General features: G+C 45.7%; 2 protein-coding genes across 4 annotated transcripts; one reads left to right on the top strand and one right to left on the bottom strand.

Moving 5' to 3' along the window:
• Positions 1–52: 52 nt before the first annotated feature.
• On the bottom strand, positions 53–8,057 carry RPS18 (ribosomal protein S18). The gene is made up of 6 exons (XM_044002382.1): positions 7,972–8,057; positions 7,293–7,391; positions 1,490–1,576; positions 1,298–1,399; positions 1,071–1,162; positions 53–176 (listed from the first exon to the last, which is right to left on the bottom strand). The coding sequence occupies exons 1-6, from the start codon at positions 7,972–7,974 to the stop codon at positions 101–103; spliced, it is 459 nt and encodes a 152-aa protein (XP_043858317.1). The 5' UTR covers positions 7,975–8,057; the 3' UTR covers positions 53–100.
• Positions 8,058–8,212: 155 nt separating this feature from the next.
• Positions 8,213–24,691, top strand: VPS52 (VPS52 subunit of GARP complex). 3 transcript variants are annotated; one of them, XM_044002379.1, is made up of 21 exons: positions 8,353–8,556; positions 8,961–9,045; positions 9,179–9,231; positions 9,424–9,499; positions 9,690–9,757; positions 11,671–11,846; positions 12,437–12,587; positions 12,825–12,925; positions 13,042–13,174; positions 13,379–13,436; positions 13,713–13,846; positions 14,205–14,360; positions 14,803–14,921; positions 16,293–16,416; positions 16,644–16,739; positions 17,047–17,154; positions 17,335–17,400; positions 17,521–17,632; positions 17,984–18,102; positions 23,789–23,897; positions 24,184–24,687. In XM_044002379.1, the coding sequence occupies exons 1-20, from the start codon at positions 8,491–8,493 to the stop codon at positions 23,846–23,848; spliced, it is 2,061 nt and encodes a 686-aa protein (XP_043858314.1). In that variant the 5' UTR covers positions 8,353–8,490; the 3' UTR covers positions 23,849–23,897; positions 24,184–24,687. The 3 variants fall into 3 exon arrangements, with proteins under 3 accessions (XP_043858315.1, XP_043858314.1, XP_043858313.1); XM_044002380.1 differs by lacking the exons at positions 23,789–23,897; positions 24,184–24,687 and adding an exon at positions 18,456–18,862 and having other exon boundaries at positions 8,213–8,556; XM_044002378.1 differs by having other exon boundaries at positions 23,789–24,691.
• Positions 24,692–25,205: the final 514 nt, after the last annotated feature.

Raw genomic sequence — 25,205 nt, 5'->3', positions numbered from 1 at the left:
AACTGACTAGAATCATGCATTTAGGAGAGACAGAAACCAGACACACGGACAATTTTGATAGAAACTATTTATTAATAGACAAGGCAGCCAGTGAAGATGTTTACTTCTTCTTGGACACACCCACAGTGCGACCCCTGCGGCCTGTAGTCTTGGTGTGCTGGCCCCGGACTCGGAGACTGTGGGAAAGAATACAAAGGTCAGGATGGGAAAGAGTTGGCAGTCAAGAGGTCAGATAAAAGCTATTGGGATTATTTCCCTAGCACCCTCCCTCATACTGACATTTATATTTCAACGACTCACTGCCAAACTGAGCCCTGACCCATAGGACCACATTACCAACTGCTTGCACATGTAAAATTCAACATGGCTAAACGGAATTTCTCCCCTCTCCAAAATGTGTCCTCCTAAACTTTATAATCTGTGCCAATGCCATATTCTTTCCTAAATCATCCATGAGATGTCAAACCTCAATGGTCCATCTTATCCCGTTGCCAAATCCCCAAATCCTTCCATAAATTTCAACCCCTACAAACTTCCACCCTAGGTTCAGGCTCTTGTCACATACATGAAACTCAATCCTGGCATTTAAGTATGGAGGGCCAAGAACCAACCTTTCTTTACCATTTATTCTTGCCCTCCTCTTCCCATATAGCTCAACTTGGAGTTATACACTTATTTTTTTTTGGGGGGGGGGGGCGGGAGAAGAGAGGAGGAAGGCAGGACATTGGGCGAAGGGGCAATGAGGGTTAAGTGACTTGCCCAGGGTCACAAGCTAGTGTCATCAAGTGTCTTCGGTCAGATTTGAACTCAGGTCCTCCTGAATCCAGGGCCTGTGCTTTTATCCACTGTGCCATCTAGCTGCCCCCCCTTATTACATGGCTATTTTTGTATATTTTTTTCATCTTCCCAGACCACAATCTGGAGAGAGCTATGTTTCATTCACCCTTGTATTCCCAGTGCTTCTATAGTTCTTTGTATCTAGATGGTACTTAATAAACACGAGTAGAAGGTAAGTTAATATAGAGGTTCTGAGGGCTTAAACTTTCATGGATCACCCTCATCTAACTCACCCCCAGAAGTGTCGAAGCCCACGATGTGCCCGAATCTTCTTCAGTCGCTCCAGATCCTCACGAAGCTTATTGTCCAGACCATTGGCCAGAACCTGTACAGGTAAGATGGCACATTTCTCAACCAGCACCCCTTGAGACTGCCACTGACATTTTAACCTGTACCCACACCACCTCGGGTGCATCCCACCTCTGGTTCTATAACCTCCCTGCCTGCCTCCCCCACCTACCTGGCTATATTTTCCATCCTTTACATCCTTCTGCCTGTTGAGGAACCAGTCTGGAATCTTGTATTGTCGAGGATTCTGCATGATGGTGATCACACGCTCCACCTATGATGGAAGGGGGGAATGTGTGTAGTACAAATCCAAAGCTCCTTTCTCAAATGGCTGACCCCCTCACCCACTCCAGTAAATTCTTACCTCATCTTCAGTGAGCTCACCAGCCCTCTTAGTGAGGTCAATGTCTGCTTTTCTCAGTACTACATGGGCATATCTTCGACCCACACCCTGGAGGAAAAATAGTGTAAGGAGAGGCAAGATCAGCAAAATCGCACAACAGTGAGAAGCATCCTTATGTGGTCTGGGAATATTGACTTCTCCGAGGTAGGCAATATTGGTTGCTTAGTGTGCACAGTAGTTCTGTTAATCCTTGGGGAGGATTAAGAGGTTTAGGGCCTTGATGTTTTTAATGACTGAAATCTAGCAAACCTACCAAATTACAAATGTGGGATCCCCCCCCCCCGAGGTTTTACTATTCTAATTTGGTCTAGCTGCCTCTGTAGGTCCTCTCATAAAGTTTGGTGCCCAAGGAATGAACACGATCCTCCTGATGTTGTCTGCCACGGGCAGAGCACACTTCCCCAATCCTGGGATAGTGTATCTTTCTTAATGTTGCTTAAGCATCACACCAGCTTTCTGGGTTGTCATACATACTGGGATTTGAGCCTTCAATCTGTTAACATCCCCAGGTCTTTCTGGTAACCCCCACTGATACTTCCACCTCACCCCAAATAGCCACTACCTCTCAGCAAAGAGAACTTTTGAATCCAGTAGGACAAGGACTCCCATTTCTTAACCCAACTGGTAAATCCAAATACAACAACTGACACCTGTTTTTGTTCAGTGTGCCTATCATCTCACTGTGGGAGGAGCCGTTTGTTTGGTCCTGCAAGAACACAGTTCTCATCCTAGCTGTTATAAAATGCTGGTGCTCTATTCTTAGACTTGATACCCTTCCCCAAAGTTTCTTCTACCTCAAATGTTACTTTAATGGTCTAATTATTGCTGCTAATACCAATGTTGTTCTCCCACCCATTCCCAAAAGATTTATTAGCTGTGTACCCTGGACAAGTGAAAAATACCTTGCAGCACTTGTGCTTACCATGAGCACTAATTCTGAGGCACACAGCATACAAATAAAGGCAAAAACATGGTCTCTGCCTTCAAACGAGGATTCTAATGGGGAAGCAACATGCAAGTAACTGGCCGTGTTATGTGCAGTGTAAATGGAGGGTAGAGAAGGAACTATCAGTGTACAAGAAGAGATGGGGGAAAGGCATGAGAGGCTGCAATGGAACCAAGAAAGACAGAAGTGAAGATCTGATCTGTTTTTAAAGAATACATCAGAACTTTAAATAAAAATGTTTATTATTAAAGAAAAAAAAAGAATCACATTATAAAGAGCTTTGAATGTCAAGTAAGACTTTTACTGAGTATTACTTGGTGGCATTGTCATACCTGTGCTTTTAGAAAAATCACTGCTATCTGAGTGAATTGTAATGAAGTAGGGAAATCAAACAAGGCTAAATATTGCAAGAGTGTGATGGTGACCCTGCATCAGGCTAGACATATATGGAGGGAAGAGCGCATCTAAAAGTGATATTGTAAATACTGAAATAACAGAACTTGGTAACACTTAGTTGTATAGGATGAGTGTGAGGAAGTGGTAGCCTCAAGCAGCAATAGGGCACTTTAGAAGAGTTGTTTTGGGCCAAAGGTAATTGTTTCTAGACATGTTGGGTTTTGTGACTGGGAGAAGGAAAAGTAAAGACGCTAATTCCACTAAGATGAAGGTGCTAGCCTGTTCTAAGTCAGGGCTGACATAAAAAAATGGCTCAATTCTGCATTTTTACTCCATCTGCTGGAATCAAACAGGTCATTCAGTTTCTGAAGAATGCTGTCTCCTGCCTAATTTCAGTCCTGCTCTTGAGTGGTAGTTTAGGAAACTTATGAAAGACTGAAGAATTTCAATATAAGGAAAGGAAACTTGGAGCCACTGACAAGATTTTCTTAAGATCACTCAAGCAGCAAATCCTATGTTAGAGGTAAGGAGACCAACAAAGCTGTTGCTATAATTCCTAAATAATGGATGGTAAAAAACCCAAATTAGGAATGCTTGTGGCAGAAATGCAAGGGGCAAGCTAGTGAGTCAAAGAATGACTTAAAAATCCCACCATTACAAGCCCAGGCAAAAAAATTGTTACTGGCAATTACTTGGTAAGAGGATGAATGAAATACCTGATGAATAACAACTTGTATCATTAAGTTTATTAGAGGGCAGCTAGACATCCCAGTGGCTAAAGCACCAGCCCTGGATTCAGGAAGGATCTGAGTTCAAACACAGCTTCAGACACTTGACACTATTAGCTGTGTGACCCTGGGTAAGTCACTTAACCCTCATTGCCCCAAGGTGGGTGGGAGTTGACTAGAAAAGACCTCAGAAGCCAGATAGAACAGAACTTGTGCCATTAACTCTGAATTGCATGCTAAAAAGGACTTCAAACGATAATGTAGACAGACCAACTTCAACAGACCAACCTCTACTTCTAATTCTTGTCAAGTTCCTTCTTGGATTAAGTGGAAATATAGCTCCCTCCAATTTAGATCATGGATGTAAATGAGACCTCAGAGGCTCCCTAATCCATCCATCTCATATTACAGAGAAGGCCTAGGGAGTTTACAAGGTTTGTCCAAGGTCACACAGGTAGTGTTGGTTTTCTTCCTGTTATTTTTGTTTTTCAGTCATGTTCTCAACTCTTAGCGATCCCATCTGGAGTTTTTCCATTTCCTTCTCCAGCTCACTTTACACTGAGGCAAACGGTGAAAAGTGACTTGCTCAGGTTCACAGTTAAGGTGTCTGAGGCCAGGTTTGCCTTCCTGATTCCAAGCCCAGCACTGTATCTACTGTACCACCTAGCTGCCCCACTTGTATAACCTTTCAAATATTTTAAAGTTACAATTCTCATTTCTTCTCAGCCATCTTCTCCAAGCAAAATACATTTTCTTGAACAGCAAACCCATAATATCAGATTTCTGAATCCTCACCACTTATATGATTCTTTTTTCTCTACCCATTCTAGCTTACATTGGCTCAACAGAAGACTAAATAAAATGTGTACAAAACCTAAACACTGCCTATAATCGCTGTTTTTCACATGTAAAATATTCATCAATCTCATTGTAATGACGTGTAGTGTCAGTACTCTAAAGCAGAGCAGAAGTCTGAAACTGTGTCCTTAACACTCCCCCACCCAGTGCAACCCGAAAGACCCAAAAGAAAATGTAATTGAGAAATATTATGTGGTTTTCTGATTCAATGTGCCCCCCCACCCCCTAGTATGGCTTAGTGGCCCGTTTGCCTCAGTTTCTTCATCTGTAAAATGAGCTGGAGAAGGAAACAGCAAACCACCCCAGTATCTTTGCCAAGAAACCCAAATGGGGTCATTGAAGAGTGAGACACAACTCTACTAAACAACTACTCTATATCACACCATGCCCTAATGGTTGAAAGCTGTAAAGGTTAAATTGTGTCTTCAGACTCCCACTATCACATCTAATCCAATCCCTAACCCAAAGAGCCAGAGAACTGGACCTTCAATCTTGACACCTCCAGAGACAGTTCATTATAACTCTTGGCTAGTTCTAATTTGTAGGGTTTTTTTTCCTTAAATCAAACCTAAAAAGGAAACTTATAGTTCCGGTTTCTTTTTAACGTGATAGTTAAAAATACTAGAAGAAAACTGCTCTGGCAGCCCCCTCCCATTTTGGTACAGAGAACATCCTGGCTCCAGAGTCAGAGGAAATTAATTTGAATTCTACTTCTGATGGTCACTACTTGTCTGACCATAGCAAGCCACAACTTCTCTGAGCCTAATTTTCCTCACTTGTAAAATAAGGGTGGTTCAGACTGTCTTAATCTTTTTTGTGTTAAGGACTGGTGGTGCCCTGCCCCCCCCACCCCCCCACCCTTGGCAGTCTGATGAAACCTATTAACCTCACAGAATGTGTTTAAATACACATAAAATCAAACCATAATGGAAACCATACATTAAAAATTACTTATGACCCGAGGTTCCTGACCACACTAGATTTGAACCTCTGACAAACCTTTTCCAGGCCAAATATGTTCAGCTTAAGCTAACACCAATCATCTAGTTATTGGAAAGACAACTAGCTGAGGAAAGAAGAGACAGAGGGCCCACCCTGAAAGTGTGCATCTTATACACAATAATCGAGAGAGCACTAACAACCACGGACAACAGGAAAAAATATCATGAAGAGAGTGTCTGAGGTTAAGTCTTTAAAGAAGCTAAGGATCTGAAAAGTAAGGAAGGAAGAACAGTCCAGAGTTGAGAAACAGCCTATATAGAAAGGCAGAAAAAGTAATTTGAAGTCCGATGTACTAAAGTATGGCTGTAATTTACAATATGTAAAAAGAGGAATTTAGATTTTGAAAGGCCAATACTCTTTCTTGACTTCCTTCATGTCAAAGCTATATACATAGCCATCTTCTATAAGAAAGCTTTCCTTTCCCTCTCGATTCTACTGCTTTTCTTCTGTTGATCATTTCCAACTGATTCCAGACATAGGTTGTTTGTTTGTACAGTTCTTGGCATGAGGGTAGAGACCGTCTTTTACCTTTCTTTGTACCCACAGCACTTAGCACAGTGCATGGCACATATCTTAAATATTTACTAACTTATCAACACACTCCCCTCAAGCACTCCCACATTCCCTTGACTGCCAGTCCCAGTCTCAAACCGACCCCCCCTCCCCTGTTGGCTTTCCTAGCTCCATCTATCTTAATTTGAAGGTACACACAATGCAGGCCTTCCTAAATGTTGTTACAGAACAGAAATAGGGAAATTTGGATTTGGGGGAAAGCAGGATTTCTGCCTTGGACATATCGGTTTTTTGCACAACAGAGCCATTGACTGGTTCCATTTTTTATCTTCTTTATTCAAAGCCTAGTTTCAAACCCCACCTCTGCAGAATACATAAAAAGCACAACTAGAATAAGGACACACACCCAACAAGCATTTGTATAAAAAGCATTGTACTAAGAATTTCACAAGAAGGGTCACCGTGGTCCTGAAGGGCAAAGCCTAATAAAATAGGAGACATTACGAAATAAGATTTGATAAAAGCAGACAACAGAAATGCCTCAAGAAAAAAAAATACATCCAAGTTAGATGGTTAAAATAACTCAAAACCAATTTAGACTACTTACACATTAAAGCAAACCTTCTTAAACTGTAACATGTGGGTCAAGAAAAATTTAGCAACAGTAAAAGGTTATGTCTACCTATTTTAACTACGTACCCATGGTCTGAAGTTGGAAAAAGTTTAAGCAACCCTGCATTAAAGCACTTTTCCAAGCAAATGTTTCCTACTTATTTGTCTTCTCAACTACACTTCAAGCTTTAGTGAAGGCTGGACCGACAGATTCTACATTTGGAGTTGGAAAGGATCTCAAAGATCACTCATCGATCCCATTATCTTACAGATGAGGAAACCCACCCAGCCTTTCCTAACCTGTTCAAAGCAATAAGGGCATCTGAACCCAGGACTACAAATTCAGCACTTCTCTCACTATACCATTCTGCTTGAGCCTCCTCGAACTGTGCAAGTACCACACGCTTTAAAGTACAGAGAATACAAACATTCCCATAGACAAAGAGGGCAGGAAAGCCAGCAGTAGTTGTGGGGGACTGGGCAGGGAGAAGCACAACACAACTAAAAGAACTTGTGTACATTGCTAACACAGTTTAGTGTACAAAAACTACTTCTATGTTTGTGTTTTACTTCAAGTAACAATCTTGTTTTGATAGGGAAGGTTACTCCTTATGCCCCAACCTTAGAGCAGTCTCTTCTTTAGCGTCATGACGAAAAATCCATTTTTTACCCTACCTATCCGATCCAGACCTCTATGGCTGACCCTTACCTTGATGGCTGTGATGGCAAAAGCTATTTTCCGCCGTCCATCAATGTTGGTGTTGAGCACTCTCAAAATGTGCTGGAACTTCTCGGGGATTACAAGAGACTAGGGAATCGAGACAGCAGGGAGGAACAATTTGGATAAACATTAAGTCACTCACAGGGTGTACAACACCAAGAATTCCTTATTAACAGGCAAGGGAAAACCCCAAGTTAGATACCTTAAGTTATGGTAACCAGCCCCTTTCCTCTAACCCTTAAATACACACAAGGGGGTAAGATCACCCACCCTCAGCCACACAGGAATACCAGGAGGTCCGTCATGCCTGGGCATGACCCTGGAAGTTCCCTAAGAAGCCAAAAAACGAAGGTGAAGCGTGGGAACCAAGTCAAGGAGGTGAGATTCCCTGCCCTCGCGTAGAGCCTCCCGGATTGGAGGTGGGGGCTCTAGGTTGACACCCGCCTCCCCCAGCGCCATTCTCCGTCCCTCCTCTCCAAGGACCCAGGAGCTGGTTTCATGCCCGAGACCTTCCGCTCTGGCCTAACCGCGCGGGCGCGCTCAGCAATCTCGCCAGCAAACTGCAGCCCTCCGGGCCGGGTCGCTCTCGAAGCATCCCCGGCTCGGTCTGCAAAACCCCGACCCCGATGTCGCCGGATCCCCAGACCCGGTTGGGAGCCAGCCTTACCATGGCTGCAACGGCGGCGTGAGAGCCTTCTCTGGAAGAGGAAACGGAAGTTACGTGTTCTCCTTATATAGCGGCCCTAAAGGCGGGGAGGCGGGGTTAAGAGGAGAGAGAGGAAAGAGGGTTTCGTGAATGCAAGACACTTCCTGCTCTTAGTCGTTTGCAGTGACGCTACTTCCGGTCGGGGGTGGTCCGACGACTTACTCTGGGCTCCGGCGTTTCCGTTGTGCACTTTTAAGTTCCGTCCGTTCTGGAAACAAAGGCTCACTGAAGTCAAGGTCCCGAGCAGGGAGTGTGCCGACCCCGCTTTCCAATAGAGGGCTCAAGCGAACGACCCCAGGGATTGGCGGAACGATTTTCACACGTACACCGGTGGGCCACAGCATCATTCTTGAGATTCCCTTAGGTGTCTTTACTTGGTTCCCTCTCCCCGCACCGTGTACCCCACCCGGGGAGTGGACGGACCTGTTTCGAAAGACACCTGGCGGAAGTAGCCGAGGGGGCGGGCCAGCGGCGGCAGGAATGGCAGCTCCGGAGCTGTTGCTGCCGGCCGGCGCCTCGGACATGGACGAGGACGAGAATGCCCTGGTGAGGGGGCCGCGTCTGCACTCCCCTCGCGAGGCTGGGGCGGGGAGGGGGGAGGGGGGGTCGGGGTCGGGAGAGGCTGGGGGCGGGGCGGCCGGGGCTTGTGCGGCTGCGCCGAGCCCGGGCTGTCACTCACCTCCCGGGGCTCCCCTGGTCCGAGCTTGGGGCCGCCGCCGCCGCCGCCGCCGTGATTGCTTTCCCCGGGGAGCGATGCCTTCAGCCTCCATCCCATCGCCTCAGCATTTCCCTCTGTGTGGGAGCTGTGTTGCTGTCATGCCCATCATCCCAGTATACGAGCATTCTTTCCACAATGCGCGGGCTTTGGTGGGGGGATGCAGGCCTCCCTCCCGTCCCTCAGCCGGTCATATCCCTTCCCCATCTCGTCTTGCTAACTGCCCTCTCTTCAGGGGAGCGGCCCTGGGCTGCAGGAGCCACTGCAGCTGGGAGAGCTGGACATCACATCTGATGAATTCATCCTAGATGAAGTAGATGGTGAGGGATGATTAGATCCTAGGAAACTGGGGCGGAGGGTGGAGTGGGGTAAATCCTGGGGTTTCTGTGGGCAGTGATCCTGGGAGGGAAAGAATTGTATGCCTGGATCCTCATGACTTCTCTCTGCTTCTAGTTCACATTCAGGCAAATCTAGAAGATGATTTGGTAAAGGAGGCTCTTAAAACGGTGAGACTTCCCACAATGTCTTCTGTCCCTTTTCCTCCATTCTCCCATTTCACACCCAGAAATCTTTCCCAATGTCTTCCTCTAAAACCCCCTGATATTTTTCTCTCCTCTTAATCCCTTACCTACTCCCTGCAGAGCATCAAGCTCTGTGATTTCTTTTGACTTAAACTTTTTTCCTTCTGGTCCTCCCAGGGTGTGGATCTCCGTCATTATTCAAAGCAGGTGGAACTGGAGCTACAGCAGATAGAACAGAAATCTATTCGAGATTGTATCCTCACAGGGAAAAGATGGGGGTTTCTGTCACTGACTTACGAGGTGAGGTGGAAGGTGTAGCCAAAATTGTCTCCTCTCACCTCAGGTATGACACATGAAAAGGTGGGTGCTTGGCATGTGAGGGTCCTTCAATATTTGGAGGTCTCCATCCTTTCTGTGAATCCTCTTAACTGCCCATGGCTCAGATATCCAGGAAAGTGAGAACATTGCATCACTGCACAACCAGATCACAGCCTGTGATGCTGTCCTTGAGGTTAGTGACCCAATTTCTCCTGTGATCCCCAAGATTCTGAGATCTGAATTGGCATATAAATACTGATACATTTCCAATCTCTGTGAAACAATCTATGAACTAGTAGTTATTTAGTACCTATGACGTGCTACTAAGAGCTTTGCAAAACACCTTAATACAAAGACAGAGTGCATCAGTCCCTGCCTTTAAGGAGCTTACACTTAACGGGAGGAGAAGGACAGATACACCATTTATGTACAGATTACAAGTTACTTTTGGGAGGTGTTGCACTAGTAACTGGAGACAGGAAAGGCTTCATGTAGAAAGTAGTACCTGAGCTGAGTTCTGAAAGAAACTAGAGATTCCTGGGAGGCAGAAATGAAGAGGGAGAGTATTCCAGATATGGAGGAGGGGACAGCATGAAGGTGGGGGATGGGATGTCTTGAGTGAGGAACTGCAATTAGACTAGTATGGCTGGAACACGGAATGTGTGGAGGGGATTAATATATATTAAGGCTGGAACGGTGAGAAGGGGTCAGGTTGCACAGAGGTTTGTTTTGTTTTGGTGAGGCAATTGGAGTTAAGTGACTTGCCCAGGGTCACACAGCTAGTAAGTGACAAGTGTCTGAGTCCAGATTTGAACTCAGGTCCTCCTGAATCCAGGGCCAGTGCTCTATCCACTGCGCCACCTAGCTGCCTCTGCACAGAGTTTTAAATGCTAAACAGAGGACTATATTTGTTCTTGGAGGTAATAGGGAGGGAGCCATTGGAGTTAGGGAGTGACTGATACCAAATGCTTTACCACCCGCCTTGCTCCTGCACCCTAAGGACTATTGGGTTTTCCCATCTGACTTGCAGCTGAAATCTCCCATATATGTTGTCTCTCCCTATTAGAATACAAAGAGCTGGGACTGTTGTTTTTCTGTTTTGTTTTTTAATCTTCATTGCTGTGCACATAAATTCTTTTTCACACACTGTGCCTTAGGAAAGTTTCTTTGGAAACTGTGTAGAAGATGGTTTGTAGTACAGGGGGCTGAGTTGAGACAGAGAGACCAAACGGGAAGCTTTGGCAATAGTATAGGCAAGAGGAGGCCAGGGCTTCAGCTAGTCTGGTGGCTGGAGGGGAAAGGGGTGGACGTGAGAGATGTTAGGGAAATAGGAACTATAAGATCTGGAAACCATTTAATGATGTAAGGTGAAGGAGAATGAGGAGTCAAGTATGACATCTGGGTTGTGGTGACTGGAATGTACCCTTAATGGTAATAGAAAAGTTGGAAAGAGGGGTGAGTTTGGAGAAGAAGATAATAACTTCTGTTTGAGATATACCATATGCCTGAAGGACGTCCCATTAGAAATGTCTAGTGGACAGTTTGTGATGAAGGAGTGGAGCTCAGGAGAGAAACCAGGCAGGGCTGGATATATAGAAATGGTAATTGAATGAATGGGAGCTCATTCAGTTACTGATAGAGAAAACAGAGAGATGATGGATGGATGGATTCTTGGCCTATACAGATGAGGAATGACATGGATGATGTTCCAGCAAAGAAGACTTAAGAGGATGCAGTCAGACAGGTAGGTGGAGAACCAAAAGGCAGAAAACCTAGACAAAAACCTAGAAGGGAGAGAATATCTAATAGGACAGGTAATGTCACATGTTGTAGACAGGCAAATAAGGATAAAGATTGAGAAGATGACATTAGATGTGGCAAATGATAGGTCACTGTTGACTTTAGGGAACAGTTTCAGTTCTTAATTATGAAGTATATAACCCATGTCCTCCAGGTGATCTGCCCTCCTTTAGTTCATAGAGCAGTTAGAGACATTTCTGCAGGGACACCTCAATACCTTCCCAAGAGTCTTTGCTCCAACTCCTATAAGATTCTGTTGCCCTCCATAAAATGTCAGTGATTCCCTTCTATTTCCTTCTCTTTTAGCGAATGGAACAGATGCTGGGTGCTTTCCAGAGTGACCTCAGCTCCATTAGCTCCGAGATCCGGACACTGCAGGAACAATCTGGAGCCATGAATGTTCGGCTCCGGAACCGCCAGGCTGTGCGTGGCAGACTCGGGGAGCTTGTGGATGGATTGGTTGTACCTTCTGCCCTGGTCACGTAAGTCACCTGATATCACGAATCACTTGGGTCACAGATTAGAGCCAATTATATATGTTTGAGATAGATTTGTGCTTCCCTTTCTTATCAAGTGTCTTGGAATCATGTAAACCTGGCGGGGGGGGGGGGGGGGCAAGGTTATTTGGTAAAACTGAGGAGTTTGTGGTTATATTGATGAGCATTTCCTCTGGTCAAATCACATGAGTCAGGGTTCAGAAAATAGGCATTATCTTGGGTCAGACATTTCTTGAGTGGTGTCACCAGGGATCCCATAGGAATCAGGGGACTTATTAAAGTCAGCTAGGTGGTACAGTGGATAAATCATCATCCTTGAATTCAGGAAGAACTGAGTTCAAATTCAGCCTCAGACACTTGACACTTACTAGCTCTGTGACCCTAAGCAAGTCACTTAACCCTCATTGCCCCACAAAAAAAAAAAAATAAAGTCATATAACTCTATCTTATCCTCATAGTCCAGGGAATGAAGAGGAGTCTTGATAAAGGGATAATTGTTCTTGGGGAGGGTTTCTGGGGGTACTTGTTTCTTTCTTGCCACACAACAACTTGCCATCTCCTCTGCCCATTCCCAGGGCAATCTTAGAAGCACCAGTGACAGATCCTCGGTTCCTGGAACAGCTGCAAGAGCTGGATGCCAAGGCAGCTGCTGTCAGAGAGCAAGAAGCTCGAGGGACAGCAGCCTGTGCAGATGTCAGGGGTGTGCTGGATCGGCTTAGGGTCAAGGTGGGTATGAGGATGGTGCTAGCCCCTCCCATGACTTCCTCAGTCCCTAAATAGATAATGCCCTCTACCCTCTAGTCTCCAGGAAATTCTCTCTGAAATCTTTAGAAACTCTGAGAAGTTTCCTTTATCAGTCTCACTATTATTCCCTTCCCACTAGTGCCCATCCCTCCAGCCCCACCTCAGCTGTGAGAGGGGATGTAGGTCCTTTCCTTACAGTATGTGGCCTTTTCCCATCAGGCTGTGGCTAAGATCCGAGAGTTCGTCCTGCAGAAGATTTATTCATTTAGAAAACCGATGACCAACTATCAGATCCCACAGACTGCCTTGCTCAAATACAGGTCAGCCTTGGGGGCAGGGCATGAGATGGGGCATTGGGGTTTGGGAGAGCCAGGGCAGAAGGTCGGGGGATGCTTTCTGGGCCTTCCCATGGAAATTGTTCCCATGAATACTGCAGGTTTTTCTATCAGTTTTTGCTGGGAAATGAACGAGCAACAGCAAGAGAGATCAGGGACGAGTACGTGGAGACGCTGGGCAAGGTTTATCTGTCCTACTCACGCTCCTACCTGGGGAGGCTCATGAAGGTTCAGGTAAAACTGGAGGAAGTTAAGGGAAGGCAAACCAAAGATGAGTAGGGGAGGGCAAGGAGGACCCTGCTGAGCCAAGGGAGCTGGACATAGTGCTTTGTTTTCTTTGTGTGTTTGTTTTGTTTTGTTTTTTGGTGGGGGAGGGGGGATAGAGATAATGGAGACAGTCATTAGCTTTTTTTCTCCATATTCCCCCCCCCCCCCCAGTACGAGGAGGTGGCTGAGAAAGATGATCTGATGGGTGTGGAAGACACAGCGAAGAAAGATATCCTTGAGAGCCATGGGGTCCTGGCAGAGACTTGCTGAAATGGGAGGGAGACTGACACTAGTTCCTAAGGGGACGTAGCTAGACACTGAGATCTTGGGTGAAAGGGGCACCTGGGCTCCTGATAGTTGAAGTCTGAATGTTTAGCAAGGAGACCTGGTCACTTAGGAGTTCCTGTCTAGACAAATTCTGGGTCTGGACATATGAAATCTGTAGCAGTATCAGACCCACGTAACCAAGTTCTGTTGTTTTCCCTAACTACCCCTTCCCAGTCACGATTTTTCTCAAAGCCATCTCTCCGAAGTAGAAACACAATCTTCACCTTGGGGACTCGTGGTTCTGTCATCTCTCCTACTGAGCTTGAGGCTCCCATCCTGGTGCCCCATACAGCTCAACGCGGGGAGCAGAGGGTAACAGACCAGAGATTTGGGATTTAGAGGGATGTGCAGAAGGGAGGGGGTCTGCTTCAGGGATGTGCAGAGAATGGGAGGAGTAGAGATAATGAGAATACAATGTAACCTGGGGCAGAGGGGATGAAGAAGATATCAGGTCTCCCCTAGATGAGGAGAAAGAAGAGGATATGTTGGCATTGTAAACATCTTTTACATTGCCTATTTACTTTCCCGTAATACTCATTTAAGTGTTTTTCTATAATCAGCATTGTGATTGGAGGAGGAGGAGGAGGAGTATCAAATGCCATCGACCACTTCTCCTAGCCCTCTCTCTTGCTCCCCTCTTCTGTCTCACTCAACATCTCCTTGCTCCTAGTATCCCTTTGAAGCACTGTTCCGGAGCCAGCACTACGCCCTCCTAGACAATTCCTGCCGTGAGTATCTCTTCATCTGTGATTTCTTCGCTGTCTCTGGCCCTGCAGCCCATGATCTTTTCCATGCTGTGATGGGGCGGACTCTCAACATGACTCTGGTGAGATTCCTCAAAGCTTAGGGACCTAAAAACTCTGATACCCCTTACTGTAGAGTTCCAGTCTTATGGGACACATTCTCATCATGACTTTGGGAGACTGAAATAAGGGCTCCCCAAACCATGGCCTCTTAAATCCTGCCTTGCCCCAGTTCTGAGCTGTGCCATATGGAGGGCATATTTTCATCATGAAACTCAGTAGGTCTTTTCTCCCCTTCCCTTCCTTACCACTTAAGAAATGGTAGTGAGGTAGGAGAGATGACTGAGGATTTATTCCTTTCTTTGATATTTTCTCCCAGTACCCTTCCCCTAAAAGAAACACTTAGCTCTGTGTGTATGAATGTGTGTGTATATCCATTTGAAGCAATGTCAGATATTTTTTTCTCTCTCTCTCTGACCCCCTTTTCCCCACATCTGGTCTACCCTGATTTTTACCAATTTACAGAAACATCTGGAGTCCTATTTGGCCGATTGCTATGATGCCATTGCTGTTTTTCTGTGCATCCACATTGTCCTCCGATTTCGAAACATTGCTGCTAAGAGGGATGTCCCTGCCCTGGACAGGTCACTAATATTGGTTTTATTGATCTCTGAATCCCTCACTTAGAGGAAATAATCCTGCATGGAACACTGATAATCCTCATACCCACAGGGAATTCTCATGCTGAACAGGTCCTTGATTCCTTACCTGTCTCTCCCCAGTCTGTGAATCTCCATTCCACAAATAACATTTCCTTATAAAAGCAGAGCACTGTGCTAAACACTGCAGTAGATTCAAGTTTAGATATGACACAGTCCTTTCATGTAGCTTACAGTCTTGTAAGGAGATAGGAAGTAAATGATTTATAGCGTGGAATATTAGAGAAGCGTGAAGGAAAGCATACTGGTAGTGGAGAGGGCATCACCAGTGAGGATCACTGCTTCCACAGGGGCATCATGGGAGTTGGGCTTGAAAGACTTAGGTGCTGTGTGGAAAGTATTTTGGGTTTGTAGACAGAAGTCTTGAGTTTGGATCTTTCAATGCCTGTGTGACCTTGGGCAAGCTTCCTCTCTGGTACTTAGTTTCCTTACCTGCAAAGTGAGGGGTTGGACAAGATGATATCTCAAGTCCTTACAGCTCTAAATGTATGATCCTCTGTAGCAGGTGAAGGGAGGGGAGGACCTTCCAAGATAGGGAACAGCATTCATGTGCAGAGGCACAGGGTGCTTCAGGTAGGAGGCAGAGGACTTTGCTGGAGTAAGAGAGATTATATGAGCTAAGACTAATGAGGTCAGGTAACACTAGATTGTGGAGGCCTCAAATGCCAGGGAAAGGAGCTGGAATTTTATGGGGTTGGCAGCCGAGAATCACTAAAGAATTTTGTGTAGAGGAGTGGTAGGACTACATCTATACACAAGGAAACTTGTTCTGGCAGTAGTATAAAGGATAGATTGCAGGGTTTCCAGCAAATGGATGAGAGGGTGATCTATCAGGGGACCATTGCATTAGTCTGCTGGGATGGTGGCAGTAAAACCAGAGGGGAGGGGCAGCTAGGTGGTGAAGTGGATAGAGCACCGGCCCTGGAGTCAGGAGGACCTGAGTTCAAATCCGGCCTCAGACACTTGACACTTACTAGCTGTTTGACCCTGGGCAAGTCACTTAACCCCCATTGCCCCACAACCCCCCCCCCAAATAAAAACACAAACAAACCAGAGGGGAGGGGATGGAACTGTTAGATGTTAAAGTAGAATGATAGAACTTGGTAATTGATTGGATGTGAGAAATGAAGACGAGAAGAGACAAAGGTAACAGCAGGGTTTAGGACATGAGACTATGATGGTGTCTACCCTCAGATCCCTGACCCTTTAGTCTATTTGGAAGGAAACCCAAAGCGATTATACTAGCCTGGAACATGTGCCCTTCATCACTGACTTCTGACCCTGGGTGACCCCCAGGTACTGGGAACAGGTCCTGGCTCTGCTGTGGCCTCGGTTCGAGCTGATTCTGGAAATGAATGTACAGAGTGTCCGAAGCACTGACCCCCAGCGACTCGGAGGGCTGGACACACGGCCCCATTATGTGAGGGCAGGGCAAGGGCCACTGTGGAATTGTGGGGGAGGGGGTCCTTTGCTTGGCAGATTGGGGTGGGGTGACACCCAAGGGAACTTGGACAGAACCGAAGGATTGATCACTGGAGGCAGAAGAGCAGTAAATTAAAATGGGTGAGGCTGAGAGAATGAGTAGTCTAGGAAACATTCTGGAGAATTAGTGTGAGATGGAATTCTCCTTTGTCTCTCCTTCCTCAGATCACCCGTCGTTATGCAGAGTTCTCTTCAGCTCTTGTCAGTATCAACCAGACAATTCCCAATGAGCGAACGATGCAGCTATTGGGACAGCTACAGGTGAGGTGGCCCATCCCAGACCTAGGCCTTTCTTTCTTTCTTTTTTTTGGCGAGGCAATTGGGGTTAAGTGACTTGCCCAGGGTCACACAGCTAGTAAGTGTAAAGTGTCTGAGGCCGGATTTGAACTCAGGTCCTCCTGACTCTAGGACCAGTGCTCTATATACTGTGCCACCTAGCTGCCCCCCTTTTTTTCTTTCTTTTTTTCTAGGCCTTTCTTTTAACTGGGACTGCTGGGGGCAAGGAGGGAAGTCCTGCCTTAAATAACCTTCCTTTTCTCCATCATTCCCTTCCTGACTACTTTCCCAGGTGGAGGTGGAAAATTTTGTTCTCCGAGTGGCAGCTGAGTTCTCCTCACGGAAAGAGCAGCTTGTGTTTTTGATCAACAACTATGACATGATGCTGGGTGTGCTCATGGTAACAGATTTCCCCCCAAACCCACAAAAATAAATATCTCCCTCTCTCCATTCCCAGTTTCCCATCTCAAGGATTATTCCTCACCCAGGGAAGGATTGCTTTGTAATGAAAGAACCCACTTTTTCTGCTCTTAAGACACTCTGAATATCTCCATCTCCGTTGTCTCTTATCTTCCTGCAGGAACGTGCAGCAGATGACAGCAAAGAAGTTGAGAGTTTCCAGCAGCTGCTTAATGCCCGAACACAGGTCACTGATTTTCTCTCATCCCTAGTCCTTTCCCTGAGTAGTTAGACTAATTGAGGGAATAAACTTAGCTAACTCAGGTATACCCCAACCCCAACCCTCACTTATGTATGTGTCCTCCAGGAATTCATTGAAGAGCTTCTGTCCCCACCTTTTGGAGGCCTGGTAGCATTTGTGAAAGAGGCTGAAGGTCTGATTGAGCGGGGACAGGCAGAGCGGCTTCGAGGGGAAGAAGGTGAGGAAGGCACAGGGAAAAGACTGAGAGAAAGGAAGAAATCTAGGAACTGTAGTTCCTATTTGATTTCCATGTGTTGAAGTATTAATAAAATATATACATATATATGTAATTGTGTGGTTTTCTAAGTCAGCATGCAGCCTGCAAGGATCCTAATGTACCAGTTAGTGGCCCTTGTTTCTATTTGAATTTGACACCACCGAGCTACATGAATAAGGGGAAAGTATGGAAGAAGAGAATACAGGGTGGGGCAAGAGGTGCCTTAAATTAGAAATCCTAGGAGAGCCTAACTTAATCTGTGAAAGAAGACAGCCTTCTAACAGTATCAACCCTGTTTCCTTAACATGTTAGCCCGGGTGACTCAGCTGATCCGTGGTTTTGGCAGCTCTTGGAAATCTTCAGTTGAATCACTAAGTCAAGATGTCATGAGGAGCTTCACTAACTTCCGAAATGGGACCAGCATTATCCAGGTGACACCTTCTTCCCATCCATTGATTCTGCCCCTTCCCAAATTACTGAGATCAGTCACTAGGAGCCCAGTATCATCTTCCTTTCTTTTTTTTCCCCCTGGGGCAGTGAGGGTTAAATGACTTGCCCAGGGTCACACAGCTAGTAAATATCAAGTGTCTAAGGCTGGATTTGAACTCGGGTCCTCCTGAATCCAGGGCCAGTGCTTTATCCACTGAGACACCTAGCTGCCCCCCAGTATTATCTTTGTGACCTCTAACCCCCAATCATTGATCCCACCTTCAGAATCTAACTAGCATCCTTTGGTGGTTCTCCAGCTTAAACCATTTTTGTAACTTTTATGACCTCTGACCAGGGAGCACTGACCCAGCTGATCCAGCTTTATCACCGCTTCCATCGAGTCTTATCCCAGCCCCAGCTCCGAGCCCTCCCAGCCCGTGCAGAGCTCATCAACATTCACCACCTTATGGTTGAGCTTAAGAAGCATAAGCCCAACTTCTGATAATGTTTATCCTTGGGATTCTCCAAGTTCTCTTGATCTATTCTATCCCTAGCCTCCAATTTTCCGGGGATTAAGTTGCCTACCTAAGGATTCCCCAGTCCCCAGATTCCTCACATGCCTCTGTTTCCAACCCTGTTATCACTCCTGGGCCTTTGCAAGATTAAGAGTAATTTGAGTTCTCATAACCTACTCTGGAGCCTCTCCAAACTGACACTCTGTTCTTGGTTCTGTCCTTCTATCCAATAAAACTCGGTGCCTCAGTTTTTGTTCTGTTTTTGAAATTATTTTTGTTATCATTTTTTTGGATTCTGAGTTTTAAGGAAAGATGTGAAGAAATTGCTGTACATGGGTGTAGCTCTCCAGGATCATTTTGGTGCCAGAACCCCTAGGGCAGGAGCTTTTAATTATTTCAATGTCGTAATCCCCTTTGGCTATCCGGTGAAGCCCACAGATTCCCCTGCTCAGAATATTGTTCTTAGATGCATATAATGAAAGGAAACCAAATATGTTGAAATATAATTATTAAAGTGTATATATATATATATGTGTATATATATATATATATATATTTTTTTTTTGGTGGGGCAATGAGGGTTAAGTGACTTGCCCAGGGTCACACAGCTAGTGTCAAGTGTCTGAGGCTATATTTGAACTCAGTTCCTCCTGAATCCAGGACTGGTGCTTTATCCACTCCACCTTTCCAAACCCTAGTACCTACTTTGGGATTCATGATTTTGTTAGTGTGGGTACTCCCTTCATTGATACAGATTTGTGGCCAAAATAAAAAATCACCTGGGGGCCAGCCCCCTTGTTAAAGACCCTCTCTACACTTAAATAGACACTCTACACCAGGGCTTCTTCAACTCTTTCCACTTGCAATACCTTTTTTGCCAGAGAAATTTTTACTCCACCCCAGGTATACTGGTATAGAAACCTTTTAGTGTTGGCAGATTTTTCAAGACACCCACATTCAGTTACTCAACCTACACATAAATCCTCAGACCAGGCACACAGTCTATTGCTGGAGCTGTATGCAAAGACTTTCCACTTTGGTAGATAGAACCTCTCAGGCCTTGCTTCTGGTATAGCCTTGTTGAAGTCCACAGTAGGAAAAGAAGTTGCTCAATTTCACCAACTCTCTGAAAAGGGTAGGACAGGCTGACTTTCTGGCCACTGACTACAGAGAAAAAGTTACTGTAAAACTGCCTGAGAGTGCTTCTCCCAGTGGTCATATTGGCCAAAGTTAAAATCACAGCTGGAACAAGGGAAGTGGGCAGCCATTTACCTGAACACAAGCAGTGCAAACTGGAAGCTGTTCCTGAGCCAGGCTGGAGTGCTTTCCTTGCCCTGAGGGACTTTCTAATCCCAACCCCATTCTCTTTCCCCTTTCTCTGCTGCCTCCCCACATCTCAGGAGCAGCATGGAAACATCGCTGAATTGTGGGTCAGAAGGTCTCCAGGCTAGGAGGTAATTAAGTCCTAGTGTATTCAGCCCCAGCCACAGCACACCTGGAGTTTGGTGAGTGCTGAGTGCCAAGTTTTAAGAATGTTTAATTGGAGAGTATCCAAAGAAAGGCAGATGACATCAAAACCACACCACATGAGGATTATTTAGATTTTTTTCCCCAAGGTACATGTAAAAACAAATCTTAACATCGATTTTTAAAACTTTGTGTTCCAAATTCTCTTCCTCCCTCTCCCCCCCCTTAAGAACTCAAGCAATTTAATAAAAGTTATAAATGTGCAGTCATGCAAAACATTTCCTCATTAGTCAGGTTGTGAAAGAAAACAAACAAACAAAAAAACAGGATACCATCAGTTCTTTCTCTGTAGATGGACTGCAGAATTGTCCTGGATCATTACATTGCTAAAAATAACAGTCATTCACAGCATTGCTGTGAATACAATATTGCTGTTATTTTGTATACAGTATATTTCACTTTCCATCTGCTCAAGTATGTCTCTCCAGGCCTTTCCCATAGCATCCTGCTCATCATTTCCCACAGCACAATAGTGTTCCATCCCAATCTCATCCCACAATTTGTTCAGCCATTCCCCAATTGATGGGTATTACCCCAATTTTGAATTCAACTTAAAAAAAAAAAAATGTTGGGGCAGCTAGATGGTGCAGTGGATAGAGCACTGGCCCTGGATTCAGGAGTACCTGAGTTCAAATCCAGCCTCAGACACTTAACACTTACTAGCTGTGTGATCCTGGGCAAGTCACTTAACCCCAATTGCCTTACTAAAAACAAAAAACAAAAAACAAACAAACAAAAATGTCGTCTCTTTTAGGATAGTGGTATTGTTAGGTCAAAGAGTATGCATGGTTTTATAACCCTGTGCTGGGGCTGGATTTGAACTTGGGCCATAGTTCCCCATTGCTCTACAGAATGTTTGAATCAGTTTACAACTTTACCAAGAGTGTATTAATGTCTCATGTTCCCCATTTCCCCCACAGCATTTGTCATTTTCCTCTGCTGTTCCATTATCCAATTCAATAGGTATAAGGTAGTACCCAGAATTATTTTGATCTGAGTCTCTCTGATCAATAGTGAGTTAGAGCATTTTTTTTCATATGGCTATAGGTGGCTTTGATTATTTCATCTGAAAACTTCATGTCTTTTGATCAATTGGGGAATGGCTTTCCACGTGAGGATTAGATGAAGGAACTGGGGGTATATTTAGTCTGTTTTGGTTTTGCGGGGCAAGGAGGGTTAAGTGACTTGCTCAGGGTCACACAGCTAGTGTCAAACGTCTGAGGCAGGATTTGAACTCAGGTCCTTCTGAATCCAGGGCCCATGCTTTATCCACTAGCTGCCACTTTATCCTAGCTGCCACCGGGGGGTTTTAGTTTGGAGAACAACAGACAATTTAACAGGGAGAACAGGATAGCTATCTTCTAATTCTGAAGTGCTGACTTAAAGATGAGGGATAGGAAGATGCATAGACTGACTCAGAGCTCTTTTATATGTAAGAGCCTTGCATAAAATGTGTGCACCGAAAGCTAAAAAGTCCTGTTGTTTCAGCTGGCTGTCCTCCTTGCTGTTGGCAGTGTAAACTAAGGTATACGATAAGCTCTCTTAATGGAATTTAGATCTCTCTTTCTCCAAAGGGGAAGACTGGAGAACACAATGGTCATGGCATTTTTGAGATTTAAATCCCTTTCTTCCTAAAAGAAAACTAGAGAAAGACAAAGCCTGTAAAAGTTAACAGAAAGGTTTTATTAAGAATGGAAGAAAATCACATGATCATGGGTACTATTCAGCCAAATAGGAAATCATGCAATAAATTGCTAGAGCATTTATACAATTTAAACAAAGGCAGGTGAGGAATTTGGAGAGGTGGGCTTAGGAAGGCCCACTCCCAAAGGGAGGGGGGGTATGTGTCAGGAATTCCAGGGGTGGAGGATGTGGCCTTTGATACACAATCAAGAGGCATTTTTGGTAACTGGCAATTCCCTTCAAGACTTGATTAAGGGATCTCTTCAATAAGAAAAAAGGATTATTCCAAAGTTAGAGAATAGATGAAAATAAGGTCCATATCCATAGTCACATATCCTGCAGTCAGATAATTCTTTGATTGGCTTCAGGGTTTACCGATTCCCTGAATGTCCAGCTAGGTTTACTTCAGGTCATGCAAAGGACTTGGTGTGTTAGACTGTTATGTCTCTTAGTCAATACAATCAGCCCTCATATAACTCTTCCCTGTTACCTGAATGTCATGGGAGGATTATGGGCCCCGGTTACCCCAACAGTTGTCTGGGGAGGTCAAGGAACTTTTTCCTTGAAAGGTCAGGAGTTTTCCCTTGAAATAAAATAGGCCTCTCCTTGAGCTTAATCAAGGACATACACACCCAAAAGAGATGAGCCGCACCAGATCGAACTGAGCATGCTCAAGGACCCCCCCCCTCCCCCCCAACCCATCAGGACAGAGTTAACACCCATCACCAGATTGCTCACAACCGATCTCTCCCACCCCAGCCAAACTCCAGAGAACCCCCAGCCCCTCACTAAATAAGGGACATTCTTACGCCATCTGAACCCTATAAAAGGGTGCTCCCGGAGCTAATGGGGAGGAAAGAGTTTTGTTTCTCAAAAACCTTCCTCCTGTCCAGTTTCTCTTGTACCCCAATAAACCTGTTCTTTTATTCCTAATTAGGACTTGCTCAAGAGTTTAATTCTTTACAGAGGAATCCTAAAGACCCACGTGCTTCCTCCCCATATCATTGATAATTAGGGCAACGAAGGTGATCGGTGTATTCATTTACAAAAGCACTCAGGGCAGGGAGAGCATGGGCCTGTGCTAAGACCAGGCCTCTTGGTACTTGAGAAAGAGCACTAGCAACGAGTTTGAGGACTAGGGTTCAGATCCCTTCTCTGTTCAACCTGTGTAACCTTGGGCAAATCACTTGGGCCTGTTTCCTTCTTTGTAAAACAAGAGGGTTGATCTAGTGGCCTTTAGCGTGCTGTTCTTGTAGACTTTGAAACAAGAAATCAAAGAGAACTGCTGTTCTCAGCCAGTTTTAGGAAACACAGTGATAAGCTGGAGAGTGTCCAGCACAGGACCTCTAGGGCAATGAAAGGCCTCCGGAGGGCAAACCCTAAGTGGGTGGTTTAACCAGGAGAGGAAGATTCCGGGCTTAAATGATGGCAATTTTCAAATATTTGGATATTCTGAGGAGAATTAGCCTAGTTGTGCTTTGGCCCCTGAGGGCACAACCAGCGGCAAAGTGGCTGCTTCCCCAAGGTCTTCATGCTGCAGCCTCGTGGCCACCCGAGCACGTGGTGTGGGCGAGGGGAGGGCGTTGCTCCCCTCCTACGCTCAGCTTCCGGTTTCTGGTCTCAGGTCTTGTGTTCTAACCTTCTGGGCCCCTCCCAAATTCCTAAGGCTGCTACTGGGAGGCAGTGACCACCCCCATCCTGAGAAGTCCCTCTAGATCCAAGTTATTTCTCTACGTCCCAGATTCCCGGCTGGTCAGCAAGTGACAAAGAGTGTCTCCAGCAGACACCTCCGGACTCATAGCAAGAAGGGGCTAGAAAGGCGGGTTGGCGTTTGGAGGCGGGCTTCAGCAATCTCCGAGGGCCGGAATAGCTTTCCCAAGCAACAAGGAAGCCAAATCACCTTCTGTGATTGGTTGGAAGCTTGGGGTGGGCGGGATCAACCCTCTTTCTTGGATCTTTCTAGGAAACACCCGCCCTTCCACCACCCCTAAGACGCCACTCCACTCTGAAAACAGCCCTCTGATTGGCTTGGAAGACTTCCCGTTCTCTTACTCCTCCCATCACAGCTTCTGGTAACTGATGGGGAACAGTCCCTGTGAAGCTCGAGTTTGGGACTTCTGATTGGTCTGAGAGCTGGGGGGGGGGCGGGGTAACAGTTTTTTTTTTTGGAGGGGCTTCCCGCCCTAACTCTAGGCTCTCCAACCGCACTCTACCCAGTTGCTTAAGTCTGCACAGTTCCCTTTCCTACTCTTCCTATGTCCTAATTACTTTTGCTCTCCTATTGGATGTTGGGAAGAAGGGAGGGGGGGGGGCTTGCAGGTTCCCTAGGGTCATGGATGGGGCTTTTGTTTTTTGTAGCTCCAGGGAATGTGATGGGGTTCCGGGAACCCTGGGTCAGCACCTATGCAGAATCATATTTGTGGCACATGAGCCCCCAGGAGCTAAGGTGCTGGACCTGGACTCTAAGACCTGAGTTCAAATCCAACCACATACGCTTACTAGCTGTTATGGGCCCAGAGCACCCCACAAGTTCTCTGGGGTACATCAAGGAAGTTTCTCCTTGAGAAAGTAAACCAAAGGACAGACACACCTAAAGAGATAAGTGGAACCAGATCGCAGCAGAGCTAGCTCCAGGACCACCACCCTTCATTCTAGTTTTCCTCACCCCTGGAGAGAGAAGATTACGTGTGGCTGTTGCCTTTGTGTCCCGAGGAGAGAGATGACTTGAGAGATCTACAGCCACCCCTCACCCAACTCCTCCATGGTCCTCCCTCAATAAGGGAACTTTCCACAGTCAGACGATCACCCAATCGGACCCCCATCAGTGCTCTATAAAAGTACCTGCCTGTCTCCTGCTCAAGGAGATTGGTATCTCAGAGCCATGCTCTATGCCATGCCTTTCTCCCCATGAGAAGAAGTCCAAGGATTTCTCTTTTGGTTTCCCTTCCCTTCCCCAGTCCCTAAATAAACTATTATCTTATTCTAATTGCTTTCGTGTGCAAGAGGGTGTAATTCTTTTTTTTTGCTTTGTTTTTTGCCGGGCAATGGGGGTTAAGTGACTTGCCCAGGGTCACACAGCTAGTTAAGTGTCAAATGTCTGAGGCTAGATTTGAACTCAGGTCCTCCTGAATCCAGGGCCAGTGCTTTATCCACTGTGCCACCTAGCTGCCCCCGGGGTGTAATTCTTTAAAGAAGAATTCTTAAGGACCCCAACTCCCCTACCCATTTTCCCCACATCACTAGCCATGTGATTCTGGACAAGTGACTTAATTTTTTTGTCTGCCCCAGTTTCTTCAACTACAAAATGGGGATGATATCACCAACCTATCAGGGTTGTGTGGAACAAATGAGATGTTTGTAAAATGGCTGGTACACAGTAG

The sequence above is a fragment of the Dromiciops gliroides genome, chromosome 4, assembly GCF_019393635.1.
Source record: "Dromiciops gliroides isolate mDroGli1 chromosome 4, mDroGli1.pri, whole genome shotgun sequence".
Classification (NCBI taxonomy): Eukaryota; Metazoa; Chordata; class Mammalia; order Microbiotheria; family Microbiotheriidae; genus Dromiciops; species Dromiciops gliroides.
Note: the sequence above shows the minus strand (reverse complement) of the source record. Positions and strands in the feature narration are given on the sequence as shown.